Source organism: Akebia trifoliata, chromosome 3 (genome assembly GCF_017979445.1).
Source record: "Akebia trifoliata isolate Shusen 1 chromosome 3, ASM1797944v1, whole genome shotgun sequence".
NCBI classification, from domain to species: domain Eukaryota; kingdom Viridiplantae; phylum Streptophyta; class Magnoliopsida; order Ranunculales; family Lardizabalaceae; genus Akebia; species Akebia trifoliata.
In genome coordinates, this window is record NC_141377.1 from 42,802,740 (window position 1) to 42,825,941 (window position 23,202).

The 23,202-nt window shown below is 34.5% G+C and overlaps 1 protein-coding gene across 2 annotated transcripts; it reads left to right on the top strand.

The window, feature by feature from the left end:
* Positions 1-22,881, top strand: LOC147407125 (nicotinate phosphoribosyltransferase 2-like). 2 transcript variants are annotated; one of them, XM_086435524.1, is made up of 15 exons: positions 1-410; positions 4,361-4,508; positions 5,219-5,338; positions 5,448-5,582; positions 5,657-5,718; positions 11,802-11,877; positions 14,560-14,661; positions 15,142-15,258; positions 16,699-16,757; positions 18,215-18,389; positions 19,941-20,075; positions 20,176-20,250; positions 21,684-21,792; positions 22,463-22,575; positions 22,672-22,881. In XM_086435524.1, the coding sequence occupies exons 1-15, from the start codon at positions 256-258 to the stop codon at positions 22,747-22,749; spliced, it is 1,659 nt and encodes a 552-aa protein (XP_086291650.1). In that variant the 5' UTR covers positions 1-255; the 3' UTR covers positions 22,750-22,881. The 2 variants fall into 2 exon arrangements, with proteins under 2 accessions (XP_086291650.1, XP_086291649.1); XM_086435523.1 differs by having other exon boundaries at positions 3-410; positions 20,152-20,250.
* Positions 22,882-23,202: the final 321 nt, after the last annotated feature.

Here is a 23,202-nt window from a genome sequence, read left to right on the forward strand (position 1 = left end):
AATATGTCCCGTTTGTTCTTTGAATTCTACTAATCTTTCTTTCAAGTTTCAAATGAGTGAATCTGATTCTAATCCCTCTTCCTCTATAAATTAAGATGAGATATTTTAAGCACCTTAACAGTTGTTAACGACCTCTAACCGTAAACTCCAAAGGCTCCCTTGTGACCTCTCTCATATTTTCTCTTCTTCGAAAATCAAACAGAGAAACAAGGAAGATCGAAACCCTAGAATTTTGCAAAGAGAGAACATATAGCAATGGATTTGAAGGAGAACGGATTGAAGGAAGAACTCGAGCGTGTCAAGCTTGATGGACCGACGAATCCGATGGTTACACCTCTCCTCACGGATCTTTACCAGTTCACCATGGCTTATGCTTACTGGAAAGCTGGAAAGCATGTCGAACGATCTGTGTGAGTAGAATTTCATAAATATGATTTAAGTTTTTCATCCATTTGTTTTGTTGTTTGTGTTTCATGTTCAATTGTGATGGAACAGTTCTTTGAAATTGTGATTGTTTGTTTTGATGAAAACTGGATCGATACTAGATATGTTTTTAGATAGAGTGATTAGGGGAAAATGAATTGGTTTAGGTTGTTCTGTTCATCTGAATTTGTATTGGACAGTCATGAACGTGTTCTGGATGGTTTGTTACTTATATACAGATTTAGATTGTAATATTTTTTTTCTTTTTTTGGATCGAGGAACGAAGAATTAAGGCAGAGATGATGAACTATTTAGAGAATAATGAAGCACAATCTTTTTTGAAATATTGCTGATGTAATGGGAGCTTAGGAAATAATTGGTGTCTTGGATAAAGTGTGAAGCTATGTTCTACTAAACATACTTATTTGTTACTGCATTTGTAAACTCTTACTAAATTAGCACGTTGTCAATGTAAAGAAAAACTATATTGCTTTTTTGTTTATAGAATGAATTTTTCATCATTTAACATTTTAGAAGATTCTAACTTACAAATTGGACTAACACCCTTAAGTGGAGGTTGTGAAGTTCCCTGCGGCTAAGTACTCTATGCATGGGCATTTAAGAGAGAGATGAACCCGTAGATACTTCTTTTAAGAATGGAACAAGAGCCAAATAAACTTTTTTTTTTTTGGTGTTAGGGGAAAGAAGCGATAAATATTGCAAAGATCATAAGGTTATTCCATGAGAGAGTTTAGTCAGACAACATATGCTACTGCTTAACATATTTGCATTATAGATGGAATAGAAGAGGTGAAAATAAAATATACCAAATAATAAGTTGGTGAAATAAATAAAAAAAAGGAGAAAATTGTGTCTTCTATTATATAAATCGATAAAGGAAGAAATGTCAAGCTTAGAGATCAATAATATAGTGTTGGGATGAAGTAGCAACATGTATAAAAATAGTAGCAAGCATAGTCACCAAGTCGGGGTTTGGGAATAAGTCGGCAATGGAAAAAATCGAAATTGTGTTAGGATAATGTGTTTTTTTCTACTAAGTGGTGTTATCATTTATATAAACAAATCCTACTTTAAACTATAAGAATAAATGGTCTAAGAAAAAACCCTTTAAAAAGTGATGAAGAAATCATGTTTTTTTGTTTTGTTTTGTTTAAATCGTGACTTTTTCAAAAAGTCGTGATTTAATCACCGGTCTTTAAAATCGCTATTTAATCATGACTTTTTGAAAAGATCGGTGACTATGGTAGCAAGAGAACTTCTTGGGAATTCTAAGCAGAAAAATGACACATAAGAAAACATGGTGGTGAATAATAAGCTTCAAAAGGTCATTAGAAAAATGAGGATTTATTACAAGACTTGACAAATGACTAAAAACAGGGAAATTATAAAAAGATAAAAAATACTGAAAAAAGAAACAAATAAAGTGGCTGGGGAAGCTAAAAAGGGGGCCTAAACAATATGTTGGGGACCTTAGAGGTTGAGAAAGATGTTTTCAAACTTGCACAAATAAGAGAGAAAAACTAAAGATCCAAATCATGTTAGATGCATTAAGGGTGAACAAGAGAGAGTTCTAATGAAAGATGAAGTGATTAAGGAACAATGACGTTATGATCGAAATTTATTGTGAAAACTACAAAAAAAAAAAAAAAAATTAGGACTTGGATAAATGCTTGGAGACAATAGTTGTGACTCTTTTGTAGATTAAAGCATCAAAGGTTTTAACAACTTTAGAAAATATGAAGACATATATGACTTTATGACCAAATTGTATTCCAAGATGTGGAAATGCATGGAAGGAATAGATTGACATAGTTAACTCTCTCTCTCTCTCTCTCTCTCTCTCTCTCTCTCTCTCTCTCTCTCTCTCTCTCTCTCTCTCTCCTGATAGGCTGTCATAGCTAATTTATTTCTTCAATAATAAATTTTGAAGAATAAGAAATGCCCGATAAATCATCAACATCAAAAGCCTTATCCAAATATTTGAGGCGTTCTAAGGAAATCATGTTCCTCCATTCAATTTATCCAGAACCACATCTTTTATTATTGAAAGTGTGTTCATATCCTTTCACTACCTCAATTCGCGTTCTTTTAAAACTTTCAACTTGCATATTCCTTCTAACTGGGTTGTATTCACTCTTTGTTGAATGTGCCCAAGCTGTCTGAATTGACTTTCTCTTAATTTATCACTTATTGGAGCTACTCACATATTCTCGAATTCTAATTTTATCTTTCTTAGTCTTACACTCATCCATCTCTGCTGATAATGTAGAGATGGATGAGTGAAAAGACTAAAAAAGCTAACAACACATTCATGAAATTGGAGGAGTAACCTTACTATCGATAAAACTAATTGAGATGCTTTGATCATGTGCAACAATGACCGATAACACCACAAGTGAGAAGGAATATGCAGGCTGAAGTTTCCGAAAGAACGAGAGGAAGCGCAAAATGATTGTGCAGTGAGGTATTGGGAACAGATGCGAAGACACTAAAATTAATGGAAAACACAGTTTCATGTAGAATTGAATAGAGGAACACAACAATGGATGTGTAAAGAGGTGTTGAGAACAAATGTGAAGACTCTAAAGTTAATGGAAAAGATGGTTCTGTGTAGAATTGAATGCAGGAGGAGGATCCATTCAATGGACCCCATATATTTGAATGGCTTTGATCATGATTGTGGAATTGTTTGGTTATTTTTTTTAAGGAATGGTAGTGAACAATTCATTCAATGCATTGCACTAAAATACAAGGATATCTACCTAGAAAACCACATGGCTTAAATTGGGTCAGATTCGGCTCGGATCTGAGTATATCCATATCCATATCCGGATTTCTTTATATGGATCCAAATACATATCCGAACCCGACTCGGATCCTACTAGATAAACCATATCCGAACCATTTTGAATACCCTTAATCTGGATCCAACCCAACCAAATTGCTTGATTCAGGTCGGATAATTCCCAATAGTTCAACATTTTTTCTTCTATAATTGTTTGTTAATTACTATACTCTTCTATTTTACAATTATAATCATCTAAGTTTATAAGAATTTATGTTATATTAAAATACAAGAAAAGGAGATCTTGAAAACCTAAAAATATAATTTTCAAAGCAATATACAATTCGTATCTAGTTGGATATATGAATGGATCCGTTTCTGACCCGGATCATGAGACATCAAACCATATCCGACCCATTTTTATCTAGGTCTACCCCAAGGACCCAAACCCACTAAATTCAGATTTCGGATAAAATACGACCCATTTTATGCCCTAGAAAACTATAAATAGAATGAACGATATATCGTTTCTTGTCTTTTACATATTTCCACCCATGCAACACAACTAGTGCATTGTTTACCAGTAATCCCAAAATTTTAAATTCTGTTGGTGAAGACCATCACCATCATTATCAGCATCTGTGCACATTCCAACTATTTGGGGCCAGTTAGTCGATTCTTCTTAAAGTTTTTCCATTCCTTCACAAGGCATACAATTGTTGGACGACCACAAGACATTTCACAGTCCTCAACCACCCACATCAGCTAAATTAGGCAAGTATCTATAGATTTGCAAGCTTTTGATTGCATTCTAGGATTCATGTTGCCTACTATTTGGGATGATGCGCAAATGTTGATGTTGGTGTTGGTGTTGGTGAGGAGGGTGAGGGGTCCCAGCCAGCAGCTATCTACCTTAAGTGGAGAGATCTGAAGTTTTCTAAGATGTCACCAAGTTTATCTTTCCTTTTGATATAGTACTCAATGGACAGCAATTTACCATTTAGATTTTCTTTCCGTAGTTCATGATCTGTTCACTGTCATTTCTGTATAGTGAAGCTACCTCATGAATGGTTCACTTGTCTTTACATATTTATCTAATTAGTTTTGTATTTCCTAATGGATATGTTTCAGGTTTGATTTATATTTCCGCAAGAATCCCTTTGGTGGTGAATACACTGTCTTTGCTGGTCTAGAAGAATGCATCCGGTTCATCGCTAATTTCAAACTTACAGAGGATGAGATCTCCTTTCTCCGTGCATCCTTGCCTTCTACGTGTGAGGTAATTTTGTTGAGAACCTTGGTTGCATTTTCAATCTCGTTTATTTCTTCAAGCAGGAGACTGTAGATTCGTGATGAAATTAGAGGACAGAAAATCAAAGCTTATTAATAGGAAGTATCTTTAAGACTATTCTGCCCAGCCAGACCCGTGTAAACCACTATAATAATAATGTCAGAAACAACAAGACATGGGTATGAGATCAACTTCGGATACGGCTCAGCACATTTAATTGTTTAAATACAATTTGAAATTCATAAAAGTGCTTTAGAATCTCAGGAAATTTTTTTTTTATTACTATAATAGAAAAGTGGTATTTTATTATCTGTGTAGTCATGTTCAAATACCCAGAATATGTGTCAAGCAGTCTGACTCTTGAACCCATGCCCACTACTCATTCCAGTACCTGATATACATTCATGCATGCATGTAAATTGTATCTCCAGTAAGATTTTCACCTTTCTATGATATGTCAATGTATATGCTATTTCACTATTGTGGAACATGTTATTTCATTCCATTCTCATGTCAATAAGATCAAGAGTATTGCCCCCCCCCCCCCCCAAACCCAAAAGTTTTTCATGTTTAAAGCTGCTCTCTAGGTTTTATAAATGCTAGTTGCAAACTTCATAATATGGGACATTCTATCTTTCTGTTTAATCCAACTTTCCATAATGCGTGGTTAACTATCTACATGTGTTATTTTACTATAGGATGGATTTTTTGATTATCTTCGGAGTATTGACTGTTCCGATGTTGAAGTGTATGCTATTTCTGAAGGGACGGTTGTTTTTCCTAAGATACCCTTACTGAGAGTTGAAGGACCAATAGCTGTGAGTACATTCTAAGCGACTCTTTCTCTACAAGTTTTTGTTGGGGGGGGGGGGGGGGCGGAGGTGGTTTAGCTACAAAACATCTGAATGTTGTTATATCTTGTTTCAGGTGGTTCAACTGCTGGAAACTCCATTTTTGAATCTTATTAATTATGCTTCTTTAGTTGCAACAAATGCAGCAAGACATCGATTTGTTGCAGGACAGTCCAAAGTTCTACTTGAGTTTGGGCTTCGAAGGGCACAGGTTGTTAATTTTTTTCTTTGATTTCAACTGCTTAATTTACTTGTCACTGAAGTTACCTCCCTCTTTGTATGTAGGGTCCTGATGGTGGAATAAGTGCATCAAAATACTGTTACATTGGTGGCTTTGACGCAACAAGGTCATTTTTCATAATTTTACTAATTATTGTTTAGGTCCTTGCAATTGCAATTTTGGTTGATAGATTGGCTATGCGTCTGACTGAATCTCCACAACATAGCTCTCCTTGTCACAAAATAAACACTATCCTTGGCGGCTAGCTAATGTTGATCTACCATACTTAAAGATCTTGTTAGAGAGCTGTTTCTTTTCTTCCCAGACCCTTAGGGATGGCTAGCGAGCTAGTTGATGCACCAAAAGTGGTGTGTCTAGATTTCTCTTTCTACATTTGAACTCTAATGTAGTCAAATTCTCAGCGTGGTGTACCGAGTACCATACTGAGATAGCACTGAACTGTTTCTTTGAACAAAGAAAGATGGCTTATTCTAGGTGTGTGAAGAAGAACAAGAAGATAAGCAGCACTTCACTATTTTAGTAAAACATCTTCTACTATTATAGTAATGATCAAAATCCCATTTTCAATCGTAATAAATTAAACTTACTTAAGTAGACCACATTATTTTTAGAGTAGTTTAAACAATTATATAAAATAAATTTAGAAATTTTAATAATTTAGTACACATAACTCCACCAGTGGAGTGTTTTTCTTTACACTTTATTGTCAGTCCCAAATCTAGATAAAGGAGGAGGGTTTGCTTCAAGTTGGCAGTCAGTGTAAAAATCCACCACCCTCTACCATGGAGGCAATCTTTCTACTTAGAAAAATGATAATGAAGTATAAAGAAAAAGAGGAAAGATCTCCATAGAGTTTCTATTGACTCAAAGAAAACAAACACGAAGTACCTTGAGAACTAATTTGATGGGTATCAGGATTTCCCAGTTGATACATTGACATAATTAAAGGCATTTATAAGAAGGTTGTGACTAGTTAGAGAAAATGGAAAGGAGATGAATGAGTTCCCAATTACAATTTTTTTACATAAGGGATCAACTTATGGATGAAATAACTGCCCATATCCAAGAACGCATGTCTTGGTTTATGTTATTTGTGGATGATGTAGTATTAGTTGATGAGACTAAAGAGGAAGTCAACAAAAAACTTGAATTATTGAGAGGGGTGTTGGAGTCCAAAGACTTTAAACTAAATAGAACCAAGACTGAGTTTGTGAAGTGTAAATTTAGTATTGACACCCAAGAGAATGAATTTCTAGTAAAAATTGATGATCTAGAAATACCTCAGAGCAAATACTCGGTTATCTCAGGTCTATTATACATAAAGATGGAGAGATTGAGGGAGATATTGCTCATAGAATTGGAGCTGAATGGTTAAAGTGGATGTGCGCTTTTGGAATGTTATGTGATAGATGTATACCTATCAAATTGAAAGGAAAATTTTATAAACAACAATAAGAATAATTATGCTTTATGAAGTTGAATGTATGGTAGTCAAGAAGCATCGTATTAATAAATCAAGCATAGCAAAGATGGAGATGTTGAGATGGATGAATGGAAAAACTAGGAAGGATAAAATTAAAAATGATTGCATTCAAGAAAATTTAGGAGTAGCTCCAATAAGTGAAAGTCAATTGAGATCATTTGTGCACATTCAACGAAAGCCAATTATTGGCCTAACTAAAAGAGCGAGAGGAAGACCCAAAAGAATGTGAATGGAGATAGTGAAAGATGGTATGAACACATTTTCAATAACAAAACAAGTGGCTCTAGACAAAGTGGAATGGAGGATAGAGATTCGTTCAACCAACCCCATCACATGTACTTTCATCATACCTCAAAGTATTATCCCAAAGATTTGGGGCTGGCTAAGTGACCTCAAATTTTAACATAGTTATTTGTGAATTATAACATAACGTACATGTGACAGATTAAAAGAATATGCTATCTTTGTAAATAGGTAAGTTGTGTTGGTGGTCATACCACATACATAGATTCAAATCTCATATTCATCAATTGACCACCAATTCATCATGGAATTCTTTTTCTAATGTCTCAAGAATAGATACCATGCCAATAGACCTAAAAATAATAGGGTTGCAACTAGGGCGGGTTGGGGATCAACCCAAAAACCCAACCAGAATCATGACAAACACCAACCTACACCCGCACCCAACCCAACCTCAGGCATGAACTGCTCACAACCCGAGCCCAAACCAAGTCGAGTTGGCCAGGTTAGTTTATTTCTCATTAATACTAGTTAATTTAGTAATGACAAGGGCTCATTAATACTAGACTTTAGTTTTTATTTAGATTTTTGTTTTAGGACTTTAATTTTATGTTTTTTGGGTTTATTTTCATATTTTATTGACCCATGGTCTTAGTATAATATTTAGGGGCAGTTTAGTAATTTTACTTTTTCTTTTATTTAAGTTTATTAGGATTTGAAAATTAGGGGAGAGAAAGTTACGAAAATTAAGTTTATTTATTTGGTATTTTAGTTTGACTAGAATTCTTGATTTATTAGAATTTTTTTAATTAATAAACAATGAATGAAGATTTTGATAAATAAAGAATGAGTTTCTTTAATGGAGTGAAATGAGTTCTCCACCATTCTTAGTATGATTCCAAGAAATCCTTGGTGCGATTTCAAGGTTCTATCTTTCTATCCCGTTCTCTTTTTTTCTTTTAATCTTTATTTTTCTTTTCTATTCTTTTGTTTTTCTTGATTCTTGATTCTTGATTTTTGAAACCTACAAACCTCTAACTTTAATCCTTTCTCCATTTTCTTTGACCCTTATTTAATTTATCTATTTACGAAATCTTTAACCTTTAATATTTTCCTTACCCTACAAACCTTTAACCATTTTCATTGGAATTGTGGTCATACTTGCACAAGATCATAATTAAATAACCCTATCATACCAAAATCCTAAACCAAATTCTCTAATACCTCGTATTTTCTTTTCTCCCCTCACCGTCCTGCATCAATTTTCTTAAAAGAGTGATTCAAAGTTTACATATATGAAATTATAAGCAAAGTTAAAGAAGAAGATGATGATTAACTAAAGTAACCACTTATGTTCACTGTTAATCTCAACTTCTAACAAGATAAACATTTAAATTTTATTTTTTGATAAGTTAAAATTTTCATTAGAAAAGGGAACGAGAAGTCCCAAGAGAACAAAGCTTATCAAAAAAAGAAAAATCACAAAAGCGACAACTAATCTCCCAAATTACAAACAAGATCCCAACGAACAACAAAATCTTCAAAAAAGAGGCCCTTAAACTCTTTAAACGCCTTTCCCCAACTAATCTCCCATATAATATTATATGGCAATAGAGAATAACAGAAATAAAAGCAATAACAACAAAGAAATTGATTATTTAATTAAAATAATCACACATTAAGCTTGATTCATTGATAAACAAAAGCATAATAAAATAATAAAATGCTTTTAAGTTATACCCATAGCAAGCTCAGGTTTGGGCAAATCGATGGCTATGCCAAAACCCAGCTCGATTTGATTATATCTTTTTTTTTTCCCCAAATCCGAGACCAAACATGAGTTAACTGTGCCCAAACCTGACCCAAGTTCGGGTTCAAACTAGTGGGTTCAGGTTTGGCTTGCCCAATTTGCAGCCCTAAAAAATAGGGATAGCCCATATTACTACTCCAATATACGTCATCTATGCACCATTCTAGAAAAAACTCTTCAAAAAAATTGTTTTTTAGGGGGGGAAACTGAAAACACACCACTAGAGCAAAGACCCTCCAGAACCAGAATCTTAAAGAATAATGTTGAGGTAATCCTCCAGATTTTGTGAAAATTAGAGTACCTCCATATGTTTTCAAACTGATGGCATACCTCTTCGACCTTTGGTCTTGCATGTGAGGCTAACATTAAATGGCCAAAACATCCACTGATAAAACTCTTGATCCCCCCCAACCAAAAAAAAAAACAAACAAACAAACCATTGTCTTCAATCTCTAAGGCAATTATTTTAACATATTGAACCTCTCCAAGCTGTCTTCACCCCATCATATTCAACTTCTTAGCAAAAAAAAACCTATCATCTTCAACCTCCCACAAAACCTATATTGTTCTTTAGGTTTGATGTTTGAAGGACAGAGAATCTTTAGGTTTAAGATGAGGGTCAAATATTTTACCTTAGAAGTTGAAAACAATGGGATTTCGGGAAAAAGTCAAGGTTTTTTTTTTTTTTCTGGCAAAGTTTGAACGTTTGGGCATTTCGATCAGTTTATGTTATTCTCACATGAAAGACTGGAGTCAATGGGGGCAGTTTGAAAACTAGGGGTCTATCTCTAATTGTCACTATAATTGGGAGGCTTCTTCAAAATTACCAAACCTTAATAAATGGCGTTATATAACCTTGAAAATAATAATTCCACTTATGGTGTGATTTTATAATAGGATGAAGAAGTTATTATGTTATAAATTTGGGGTATAGTCATGGTACAATGGTGTGGTAATGTCATAGCCCTAAAAATATCTTCTATTACCCTCACATGTATTTTATGTTTCTTAATTAACAAAGAACTTCAATCAATTGATCGATTATTTTTTGTAACAACTAGGCAATTATTGATTTGGAAGAGGCCTAGTTTGACATTTTTTTAGTGTCTTGAGTGCTGTATTGTCAAATATGTGCTTTTATTTTTGGTAAAAACTAGCTAATAAGATGAAAAGGGAAATGCAAGAAAGAAAAACAAAAAGGAATGCCAAAAAGGCCAAAGCCCTAAAATGATAATAAGGCAACTCTATGCCATGATAAGATGGTATATGGAGACCTTTTCCTCTACCAATGAGTCTACTAAATCATAGTGGGAAGTCCAATTGTGAGCTAATGAGATGTTCAAAACTGAAGATGCATTACAAATCTCCTTGATTAGGGTCCCAAGAACTGCTTGTCACTTTCAAGTAATATAAGAATCCCATTATATAACAAGGACACGGACAAGTGTGTTAGAGTTCAAAACTATGTAAGACAGCAGTGCCTTTGTGTGAAACCCAACATACCTGTCCACAAGTACCATAATATAATATCTGATTCATAAGCTTTATTTTCAAAAATGAATTAAGGAAAGAAAAATTAAAAACACTTATATACACCATAACTTCATAAAAATATAAATATAATCTCCAACCATGGTTCTGAACTTTTGATCAACAACTTAATGAATTAGTATAGAGGATGGATTACAACCATCTTTTAGAAGTCATTTTCTTAATAGAAAACCATTTAAATTAAAAATAATACTAACCTTACATGTTAGATGTCTGTCAAAGTGCCATAACCCCAAACAATTAACAATGTGGCATAGTAGCATTGTAGTTTGTTTATTGAATCAACTTTCTTCAGAAGTTGAATCAGTCAACCCCAAATTTTTGGGACAATGCTTCGATAATGATGATGATTGTTTTGGGTTGATGATGTTATGCGCATAGTCTGGCGGCAAGTACCTATAAAATGTTAGCTAGTTCTGATGAATGCAAAACATGCTTAGGAAGTTGATTTCCCATTGAGCGCCTAGTTTCGATACACAACTGGATATTACTAATAACAGAAACCTATCTATGTGAATCTCAATAGTGCGTCAATCATTTTCCTAGATGGTTGAGTGGAGTAGTTACAGAGTAAACAATGGAAAATGCCCTTTTAGGCAACAAATTTTGTATATGTTCTACTTCCGCTTCGTATTTTAGTTTTTAGTTTTATTTCAACGTTCAATTCTTATTTAGTGGTTTGGTGTTCACATTGCTCCATGCAAGGAAACTCAGGTGTTAAATTACTTAAGCTTGCTTGTACTCTTTTTTTCATTGCTTATCATGGGTATCCCCACCCTTCGGGTGAGACCAATCCCACGGTCACACGCACTGCCCCCTTGGAAAGTCCTACGTGCAACTTGTTGAGTCAAGGGTCTACTGGACCCTGGAGGGTTTCCCCAAGGAATTCATTGTTTCCTGGGGTTTCGAACACTTGACCTACCCTTCCTAAGGAGCTTATCAAGGCTCAGCTTGTGCTCATTTGTTTAGTCTTTTTAAGAACCATTTAAACATCCTTTGCTTATCAAACTCCAACTGCTGATTTTCCTCCAACAGCTTTCTTTATTTATCAAACTCAACTTCTAATATGTCTAACATCTGGGTTTGTGTCCTGTGTTGACAGTAACGTTGCAGCTGGGAAGTTATTTGGGATACCACAGCGTGGAACACATTCTCATGCCTTTGTTAGCTCATTCATGGTATGTAGTTGAGATGAAAATTGTTGTGCAAACACTGTGGAAGTATATTTTCTAAGTAGATGCACATAAATGCTAACATAACTGTGTTTGTAGTCTTTTTGTGGTCAGTATCTCTACTTTTTTTTCTTTTTTCATTTTTCTTTTTTCTTTTTTCTTTTTTCTTTTTTTTTTTAAACTTTGTGATTGTTCTTGTTAGAAGCCTATTAATCATTGTTTTCCTAAAATCTTACTAATTCTTAAATGATGCTATAATTTACTTCAAATTTTGTACAGTTTCAAGTTAATGAACATGAAAACTGTAGTTTGAGATAGGATGACAACATTCTGCCATAGAATGTAAGAGCAAAACTATAGTATTGGGGCTTTCTGTCATGCCACACATATCAACATTGGAGTATGTGTTGACAGACCCCAATACATCCTAACACTTACAAGAATGTCTATAGTTAAATGATTTGTATATATAAAATAAATAAAAAAATTTAAAAGAGTGCTGGTTGGTGTATGTATTCATCCTCCATACAATATCCAGTTGTGGAGCAAAATTGTAATTGTTTGATAATATTCCCTCTTATAAATCTACTTATGTTTATGGTTTCGGAAACATTCTACTTTCTTTTAAATCTACTTTACATATAAAATTTACAAATATATGTTTTCTTATTTTTGTTTTACCAAAGCCTTGTGACTTAACCAAACTGTTATATTAGATTTGCAGAGAGAAATCTACATTTTAGCTTGCCTAATGTGTTGGAGTCAGACACGATAAACGTATTCACGTCATTATCACATAAGATATCCCATATAAATTTTTCTATTTCTTTTTTTGTAGTGGGAAAAAATATTAAAAGAAAATTTTGAGAGTCATTCAGACACAACAAACTTGTTGGCATCATTGATACATAATATCTCCAAAATAAATTTTCTATTTGCTTGTTCTGTAGTGGGAGAAAAATGTTTAAAAGAAGGAAATTTTAAGAGTGAACTAGATTTTTAGTTATGTTTGCTGATGAAAAATTATTTGTTCACCTACTCTATTTATGGGAAAGAAACCATTAGTCACTGGCCTACTAATTATGGTAAATTAGATCCAAACTTAAATATTTTAGTGTGGTCATGGACTTCAATGTTTGATGTGGCTTGTTGAAGCTTGGTATTAATTTAATACTCAAGATGAACTAGAGTTTACCCATGCCTACGGCATGGACATCCTCTTTGGAGTTAAGGGGTAAAAGAGAAAAAACAATAAACTTGGAGGGGTATTATTGAAAAAAGGGGAGAAGAGGAAAACAATAAAGTTGGAGGGTTATTATTGAAAAAGGGTATAACAAGAAAGGCAATAAAGTTAGAAGGGTATTTTTGGAAGGGAAGAGAAGAGGAAAGACAATAAAGTTAACAGTTATTGTTGAGATTTGTAGTGGAATTGAATCTCTACCCCTCTTTATGTAAAGGGATAAAGGGAGTGGCATCCACCTTTGTGTTTTATTATATAGATGGGAAGCACCAATCCAATACCTCTTGCATGAGTCTCCAAAACACAATCCAAACTTTCCATATTTTTAATTTGTTCATAGAATACAACATTAGATGTAAATTGTTGAAGCTTGGTAGTAATTCAATATTCTCAATGAAGGGGAATCACCAATCCAATACCTCCCGCATGAGTATTCATCGAAACCAATTTACATGTTCTGTACGTTATTCTCAATAGTCAGCTTTCCCACCAGACCTGGCAATAACTCTTACTTCTTTCTCTTCCATGTGACCACCTAACCACCTAGAAATGTACAATATCTTATAGTTTATCATTGGTCAGCAGGTGAACCACGTCAACAACCAATTCAGCATCATAGTACAAAACATGTAACATGCAAGGTTTTCAGATGAGTGCATGTAGCTCATGCATAAAAAACTTATTACATGTATGTAGGCAAGTTCGTGTCTGGTTTCCACTTGTTTAACTTTCTCCACATCTCACAAATGCATAGGATCACTTCAGCTCTCCTAGATAGAACATAGTTTGCAATAATACACACTAGGTTTTTAACCAATATGTATTATTTTTCAACAAACCAACTGCACAATTCCGTTGACATAACAAAAGTTCTTCCTTAATGCTTAATGCATGCATCCTCTTTCTGTCTGTCCTAGGAAGCAACTAAGCATGTCAAAATCCTTGCTTTTCTCAGATCATTTTTTTATTGTAGTCCATAAATGTGAACTCCATCTCCGTGTAGAACAATGATGTCTCCACGACACTGAGCACTATAAAACCTCCTCCCTCGTCACAAATAATTGGCAATCAGCTTAACCCTTTTTTAAATACCAAACTCCGGTGTAGCATATTGTAGCCTTTTTAAAACAACCCTTAGAGATGACTTCAGATCAATTTTTTCTTTCAACAGTAGCACACATTCTTTCCATCTCCTTTAAGAACATAGCTTGGATAGGGCATTATTCACTTCCTAAGGGATCTCAGTATGTAAAATAGGCAGTGTTCTTTACTGTTCTGTAATCTTTTGATGCAAACTGAAATTACCTACTGCTTAAATCTTCCTGTAATTGTGCTATGATTTGTAATTGATTAATGGTTCACTGTTATGCCAAGGTACTCAACATTATGGTTTCTTTGATTATTACTAATATGTGAGCTTGGTTATTTTTGTTCTAATCTATCTTCAGAGCCCCGATGAAATTGTTGACAAATCACTTCAAAGTTGTGATGGCTCGGCTACTTGTGAAGATTTTGTTAGTCTGGTGCAGACATGGCTGAGCAAACTTCAGGTGGTTGTTGACTATTAGAAAGACCTTTGCGTTCCTCTTTGTTACATTCATCCAGATGGACTTAGACATGCAATCATTTCTTCATGCATGGATGCATATATGATTGCAGGCATTTATACCTACCCATGTTCACCTTCTTACTATTCAGGCTCTCACATTTGGAGGCCTGCATGCTTCAATCCCTTTCTATGCACTGTTAGCATTCACAAGATTAATACTTGATAATTTTTGCTCTAGTGTTTATAGAATTTTTGGTTTTGAAGATCATTGTTTGGCCTTGGAAGTTGTGAAGCACAATAAATTCATTGAAAATAATTTAGCATTACAATTTTTTTTTATGCATCACAGCTTTTATGAATAAAGATATTTGCCCCTTCTTGAAAGTAATATGCCAAGATTATAATTTAGTCCGTCTCTTCTTTTTTCCATACCCTCCATTTAAGTTCTTTCAAATTGGATTAACTTGTACATGCTTTCCAGTGGACAAATTCATTGCAAGGCATTTTTGGTGAGACTAATCAAAGCGAGTTGGCAGCTTTCAGTTCATATGCTTTGGCATTCCCGAATAATTTTCTTGCCCTTGTGGACACATACGATGTAAGTACATGTACTATCTAGTATCTACCTTATAATTAATGCTGAAATCATATGTTTTGGTTGTCTTTATGTCTGTCTCTTCCTTATTCTACTCTTAATTGTTGTCCTGCTGAAAAGTGGTTATTTTTTGAAATAAAAGTTAAATGCATGTTTGTTTGTGTTTAACATTTGATGCATCAAGTCCAGTAAAATGAAACTTAACAGTTTCATGACATGGTTCTTTTTACAATTAATGTTTTTTTTTCAGATGTGTTATAGAAAATGACCAACGACCAATATTTTCTTATAAAATTGCTGAGCCACCCCCCTTCTCCCCAACAGGAAAACAAACACAGCCATTCCCCTTCTCACCCCATCTTTCTTGACTACATTCCCTTCTGACTGTTAGCACAAAAGTCTTCTCCCCCTTCTAGCAAGATCAACAACCAGGGGACACGGTATGGCAGCGACTAGTTCTCTTCTCACCCATTGTGGGGAAAAAAATCCATCAACAAACATCTTGTTTGTATAAGATCTATTCATTACATTATGGACTACAGAGTATAGATTTACTAGATTTAAGATTTCATGTATTTTGCGTTTTCATCCATCTTCAGTCATAAAAATTCTGAAGCAGATACCCAGTGACATTGCCATTCTAGCAACTGGAGATGGAATCAAATACCCTAATGACTGAACATTTTTTACTAAGAACACCTTATTTTATTAGATCTAGAGTTTTAGTAGAGTTTGTCTCTAATTTAATACTTGTTTTAGCGAGGTTTAATCTTAATAAGCTTAGGTCGTTGCAGTAGTTATATTTTGTTAGTTGAGTTTAGCAAAGATTTAGAAGAAGGCTTTCAAGATCTCAAAACACTGTCTATTAGAAACATTTTCTACATGGCTAAATTTAGGGGAACCTTTCCAGTCTTTTTGTGAAATTGCAGATGGTTTTTAACTCTGCCTTCACCATTTCCAAGTAACATGGTAGTTGGATTTTACCAGTGCTTAGGAAACTTGATGAGCACTTTTGGCGGAGATTTTTAATGGAGGGTAGGGGTGTACGGGGGAGAATCTATTGGTGAGGGATGCACAGTTTAATCTTTTAGAGATAAGAAGGTTTTGGAAGAAAGAAAACCCATTGTGGTCGTCGTGGATTGCATGTTTCTGGACTTAGGGTTTTTGATTGTATGATACTGTGAAGCCTGGCAATTTCATAACAGGTCAAATCAAGTTTGACTTGTATTGGACTACATAATGTCCTTTAGAAAAAACATGTCTATGGCTCATTTTTCGAGCATATTTGAAGTATAATCAGAAAACAGTGACAAAACTGCTGGTTGTCATAATTGTGTATCATGTCTGTACTGATAAAATAAGACTACTGTTTTGTGGCTCGTATTTTATTATGTCAATAACAACTTTATTTTAATAGCTGAATGTTGACATTCTTTTTACCAGGTTATGAGGAGTGGAGTTCCTAATTTTTGTGCGGTTGCTTTAGCTCTTAGAGATTTGGGGTATGTTTTGATTCTTGATAGGAATATTTTCTTCATATGTCTTAGCTTTCTTCATGTGAGCTTAGGTTTACTGCCAACTTTTGTCATTTTGTTTTATTATTCTTGCTTTTTAGTTGTTCCTTGTTCTTGTTGCATTTTGCATAATAAATTTAGTTTGGGCAGAACATTTTCCCTTTATTGTTGTACACATTTTTAGGATCTTTCCAGTGGATGGGTAGAAAGAGATGATGTTTAGAATTGCCAATAACAAAATTCCTTCGGAACTTTGTAAAGGACTTGTTAGATATTTCAGTTATTTATTATCACCGATACTTCAATCCATTCAAATTATGATCAAAGCTTACCATTTTATGTTTGGCCAATGTAACGATAAAAAGACATGTTGGTATCCGACACATAATACTAGTGTTTCTAGCAGAGAGCCTTTGTAAAACCTGAAACGCAGATACATCATTACACGCAAAGCCATATGAGAAGTAAAAGAAAATGTTTCAATTCAACACAAGCCATGGAACCCAATAACTTAATAGACACAGTAGATTAATAAGAAGGAAGACTGTCAAAGAACAGAAGTTTTGTTAAGTAGTGCATGGAGGATCAACCTTACCAGTCCAGTCCTATAGTGGAAATTATTTTTTTTATAAAAAAAACAAAGACCTGTCCAGATGTGTATTGGGATGTGTCAACATGCATATCCATGTTGATGCATTACACAGCAAAAAAAATGTTTTTTATGGCGTTGTAAAATTAATGATTGTTCATTTGCAACTCACTTTGTCTATGTGCTGCCATTGCTTATTACTATTCATTTTAAAAACCCAATATTTGGGATAAGGCATTGATGGTGATGGCTGTCCTTTTCCCGGAAAACATCATTTTGTTAAGTTCATATGCTTCTATTATATTTTCTTGCCTCGATTTTTTTTTCTCGTGTAAACTACCTAAAAACTCTCTCACTCGATCCTTACAAGTTTTTGTTGGAAAAACTCCAACCTTCAACCTGGGATACGAAATAATTGAAGAGAACAAACAATAAAGCAATGAACAAGAAAAATCAATCACAACACAAGATTTACGTGGAAAAACCCTAAAGCAAGGAAATCCACAGAGCTGCACCGATTCCACTATGCTCAAAGGTCAAAAAGAAGTAAATATTTTCTCATAGAAAACTTGTATAAATACCTCTAACAAATTAGGGTTTACATAAAAATCGGTGAAATTACAGAAATACCCTAAAGAAAATTTGGTTCAGGAGTTCCGCCCCCCAAACCCCCACCTTTTGGGCAAGGGGACCATTGGCCCCTCTAAGACCTCCCAGTGAGCTCAAGCAACAAAACACGTGGATTGATTAACAGTACATCTATTGACTAGTACCATCAGGCTTCACAAACCAGAACAGTTTTCACATATTGCTTTTATCTTTTTCCAATGGTGAGTTAAGATATCAAATGGTGCAGGTACAAAGCAGTTGGTATTAGATTGGACTCTGGTGACCTAGCATATTTGTCAGCTGAAGCCCGAAAGTTCTTTTGTGCTATTGAGAAGGAATTTGGAGTGCCTGGTTTTTGCAAGATGAACATTACTGCTAGTAATGACCTCAATGAGGAAACTTTGGATGCTTTGAACAAGCAGGTAACCATACTGAATTGCTATCAATGATTCTTAAATATGTGATGCGCTATATGTTGCAATAGTTATATCCATCGCATCAGAAGATTTATTCAGAACTCCCAAGTAAGGATCTAAAAGGTTCCAAAAAGTTGCAAATTTTGGATACTGCATCAGAAGAGCATTGCTTCCAGAACTGGAGTATATCTTCGCCAAAATCTACCTTCATATAGTACCCCCAGGCCACCCATAACATCATCACACTTCCATTGGCCAGAAACGACTGGCTCCATGAATTGGTAGTTCTCCTCATAGTCACAAAAATGTCTGTTTTTTTTCTAGAGACAAGATTAATCCACTACTCTTTCAATTGGTAATTTAATCCCAACTTGTTCCTTCTTTTTTATCGGTGACCGTTATTCCTGAAGTTTAGAAAAAAAATATATATATATTAGGTTTTAAGATGATTTTTTAATATAATGTTTATTATGAAAAATACATACTCATAAAATTTTATATTTTATTGAATATTATATTTAATATATGCAAAATACATTTTTATATTCTCTTTAATTTTTATATATATAGATTTCCTAACTTTTTCTGGCTTTTTCCGAATTGTTCCCTTACTGAACTATTCCTGAACCCATACTTTGTCACTATGGTTTTCCTTGCCTACTCTAGTAGTCTTAATACCGTAGCGTACGATGATAAATTGTACATTGATGACCTACTTTGCCTCTTCTCAAGTGAAGATGGATTTAAGTGGACAAATTATCACGGACAGAAAATAAATGAAGGATCTGGCTGATAGGACAAGTACAACAAAAAAAAATTAAAATATATATCACGAAATCTAAGAAATGTATACTTCTACTCCCAGATAAAAATATCAGTCCTAAGGAGACAAGTTAAACTCTTCATTGTGAACCCCAAACCCCCCCCCCCCCCCCACCCACCCACCACACACACACACACACACAACCCTTTTGTCATCTCCTTGGAATTGATATCCTGAATATGTCTTCAAGTGGAAATTCCTTGACATAGCAATCACCAAATCATCTTCTTATCACTGACATGTATCTGAAGTTGGAAGATTGGTTGATTGTAGACACCGAAAAGGGAAATTTGACACATTTGTATGATGGTATGAAATTCCGAAATTGTATCGCTTATCGACACATGACTTCCGGTTCTTTACTTCGACAGCTTTTACCAGGAAAGTGACATACCAATTAAGATAAAGTATGTGGGTGTTTGAAGATCTGAAGCATGTATCATTTATCCGGAGCACTATCTACTGAGCTTAGCTGTGCTTCAATGTCTGTGATTCTTTAATACAGAAAGGAGGAAAAAACAAATAAAAAGACACCTTTCAGTTTTGAATAATGATAAAGTGACTCAAAAAAGAAAATCAAATATACTCAACTGGTGTGGAATGTGCACAGTACCGTAGATTTTTCTTGTGTACCTCAAGGAAAATCTATGGTTCTGTGCACAAATCCTTTTTATCACAACTCTTCATTTTTTGGGATTTATGCATCTAAACTGGATGACCTTTTATTTACGCAGGGCCATGAGGTCGATGCATTTGGCATTGGCACCTATCTGGTTACATGCTATGCTCAAGCAGCTTTAGGTTGTGTTTTCAAATTGGTTGAGATAAATAATCAGCCTCGCATCAAACTCTCTGAAGATGTTTCAAAGGTTTGGTCTTACTGTCAAACAATCTCAGTAGCATTCCCTATTTCTTCTCCAGAGATTCATTATTTTCTTGCTCTAGGTCTCGATACCATGTAAAAAACAGTGTTATAGATTGTATGGGAGAGAAGGTTACCCCCTGGTAGACATAATGACGGGGGAAAATGAATCACCTCCGAAGGTATTTCATCTATTTTCATTTTACTGCCTTTCTTTATCTTTAGGTTTTTCAATTCCTTGGTAACTAGATGTTTTACATTCTCATCCATGTTATTTCTACTTGACTGTATAAGCTATAGTTGAAAAGTTTGATTAAGTTTCCTCATCCAATATGTCAAGTATGGGTATCAGAACAGAAATTAAGTTTTGAGGATTTCCAATGCTCCTTTTTAATTATTGCACAAGTTTTCTGTGCCCCATGATCAATAGCTACTTTCATACATTTCCTTGTTGTGAAATCTGTTTGTTCATTTGATAATTTTGCTTCTGACTGCTTACTCAAAGAACAATTCTCCATATGCCCTAAAAAACAGTGACTGTCCAATGTCACCAGACAAATCCTTTTTTCTTGGATTTAAATGTGGCTTGTAGATAATTCTGATGTTTTATTAGTGAAAAGATTTCATCAAATACTGAGTTGTCCAAATTGAGTTGGCTGCACAGCTATGTAACATGGACACTGACACATGCTTTGATGGCCTACACCGGTACAGTGTTTTAATGATACCACGATAAAATTATTGGGACTTTCATCAAGTTGTAAAACACAACCATGTTTTAAAGTCTAGGGAGGTTGGAATACACCAATCCTCTTTCATATAAAATTGTTAATATGCAAGGTAGCACTACATTATGTGCTAGTATGTGTGTCAGGGGTATATCCATGTGTTGATAAGTGTCCAATGTGACAAGAATCCTAAAAATGTTGTCCTTGTACATTACATAGCTGTACAGAAATAATATGGTTTGTGATGCTTGTACTTTACCACATGTGCTATTATTAAGATGTGAAACTTGCAATGTTGGTGGCAAGACCTGCGTCCTCTTTTCCGATTCATCTCTTCCCTTCATATCCTTTCTCACACTAAACTGCTAATACAATCCTATCTCTATATGGAATGAATTTTCACTGCATGGCTGTTTTGAAGAGCAACTGCAAGAAAGGGATAAAGCTTCAAGGTTAAGCTATGATCATTAGTTTGCTCAAAGGCGGTAAAAAGTAAATGTTGATGGACCAATAAATTAATTTTAGATCACAAGGAAAGGAAGGGAGAACATCAGATAGGGTACAATATTTTCAGACTTTTATATTGTATTCTGATTCTAGTACTGGGACTGGGAGGAAACGAAAAATTGGAAAATATAGAACTACAATACATTGAAAAACAAAATTACAGGTCTTTTCTGTTGACTGATTATTCTCGCAAATAGGAGCTGAGACAGTTTGTTGGAAGGATGTTGTTCTAAAATTCTGATCCCATACTATAAAATGTTTATTGTCTTGTATTAATGTATGTTTAGGATTGAGCATACTACATGAATTGCTTCATGCAGTACAAGAGAAGACAATGAGTGTTATAGTTTGTAATTTTGTATTCAATTTTTCAAGTGCAGGTGGCAGAAAGGATTCTGTGTCGTCACCCTTTCAATGAATCTAAGAGAGCATATGTGGTACCCCAACGTGTTGAGGAGCTCCTGATCTGTTATTGGCCTGGAAATTCAGGTTACAATCTTTTTTGTGTGAATTCAGTATTTGACTTGAATGTTTTAAAACTTGTTGCATCAATGGTACGTAATAATGAAGGTGCCAGCTAGCTTAGTTGCTAAAATCTATGAGTGATGATACCATAGACCTGGGTTCAAGTCCGACTGTCATCGAGCTATTTATCTCATTTAAAATAGGCTTACCAGGGAAGAAAAAAAAAGTTGGGGGAGGGACATGATATCATATGACTTAATGGTCCATACCAACATAATACCCCAAAACAAAGTTGACACCATTATGAATGAGAGCAAATTGCATTTTAGATGTCCTTGTGTTTGGATGACACACTTGGTAATTATTGCTACTAAATAAATGATCCTCGGTAAAGTGTAGGATTAATTTTGTTAAGTCATTCATTATAAACTTAGACTAACCTGATTCAACCCAAGTTGCTCTCTGGATAGTGTAAACCCCTTTCTTCCACCAATATAGTATATTCTTTGATTCATCTAGTGGTTAACATCAGCTGATCGATTTCAAACACATTACATCTGAATTTGGCGACCTTAGGAAATGCAGTTTTTATTATGGAACCTTTTCATCATTTATAATTATATATTAATTTTGGTATAATGCACACTTTCACATCACTAACTATACACTGAAACTTGATTTTTGCTGCTTGAAGATAAAGCAAGAGAAAAGTTGCCACCTCTAAAGGCAATCAGGGACCATTGCATGCAACAGCTGGCTCAAATGCGGCCCGATCACATGAGGAGGTTGAATCCAACACCATACAAGGTTGGTCACTTTTTTTGCCTTCATACAACTAAACCTGACATTTGCTTAATTCCACATTTGTGCTTAATATTTTTGTTTTACTTCTTTTCCAAGCAGGTCAGTGTGAGTGCAAAGTTGTACGACTTCATTCATTTTCTGTGGCTCAATGAGGCACCTGTTGGAGAGTTGCAGTAACGATGTATGGATTAAGTGATGGATGAAGCATCACCAAATAAGAGTGGAGTTATGTTTGTGAAGCATGACAGAGCTTTCTAGAGATAGAACCTTCATGATTCATATTTAAATAAAAGTGATTTAGTTGTCTTCTCCCCAAATGTTTTTTTTTTTTTTTTTTAATCTTGATTGCCAGTCAATTAATTCAGCTGCTGACTGCATGATTGCATTGCTCTATTACTTGACATGCCAAGTCTCCTAATTTTATTTTTTTTCTAATCTTTTGACATGATAATCCTTTCGAGACTGGAGTCCATTAAGTCAACTTCATTAGAATGACATCTAATTTATTTTATAATTACTCAATAATCATTACTACGATGGTATTGCTAATTCTTTCATCTTGCTTTTCTAGAAAGCACAAATGTACAGCTTGCACTCAGCTTATAAAACCTATAATCTGCTGATGTTTTT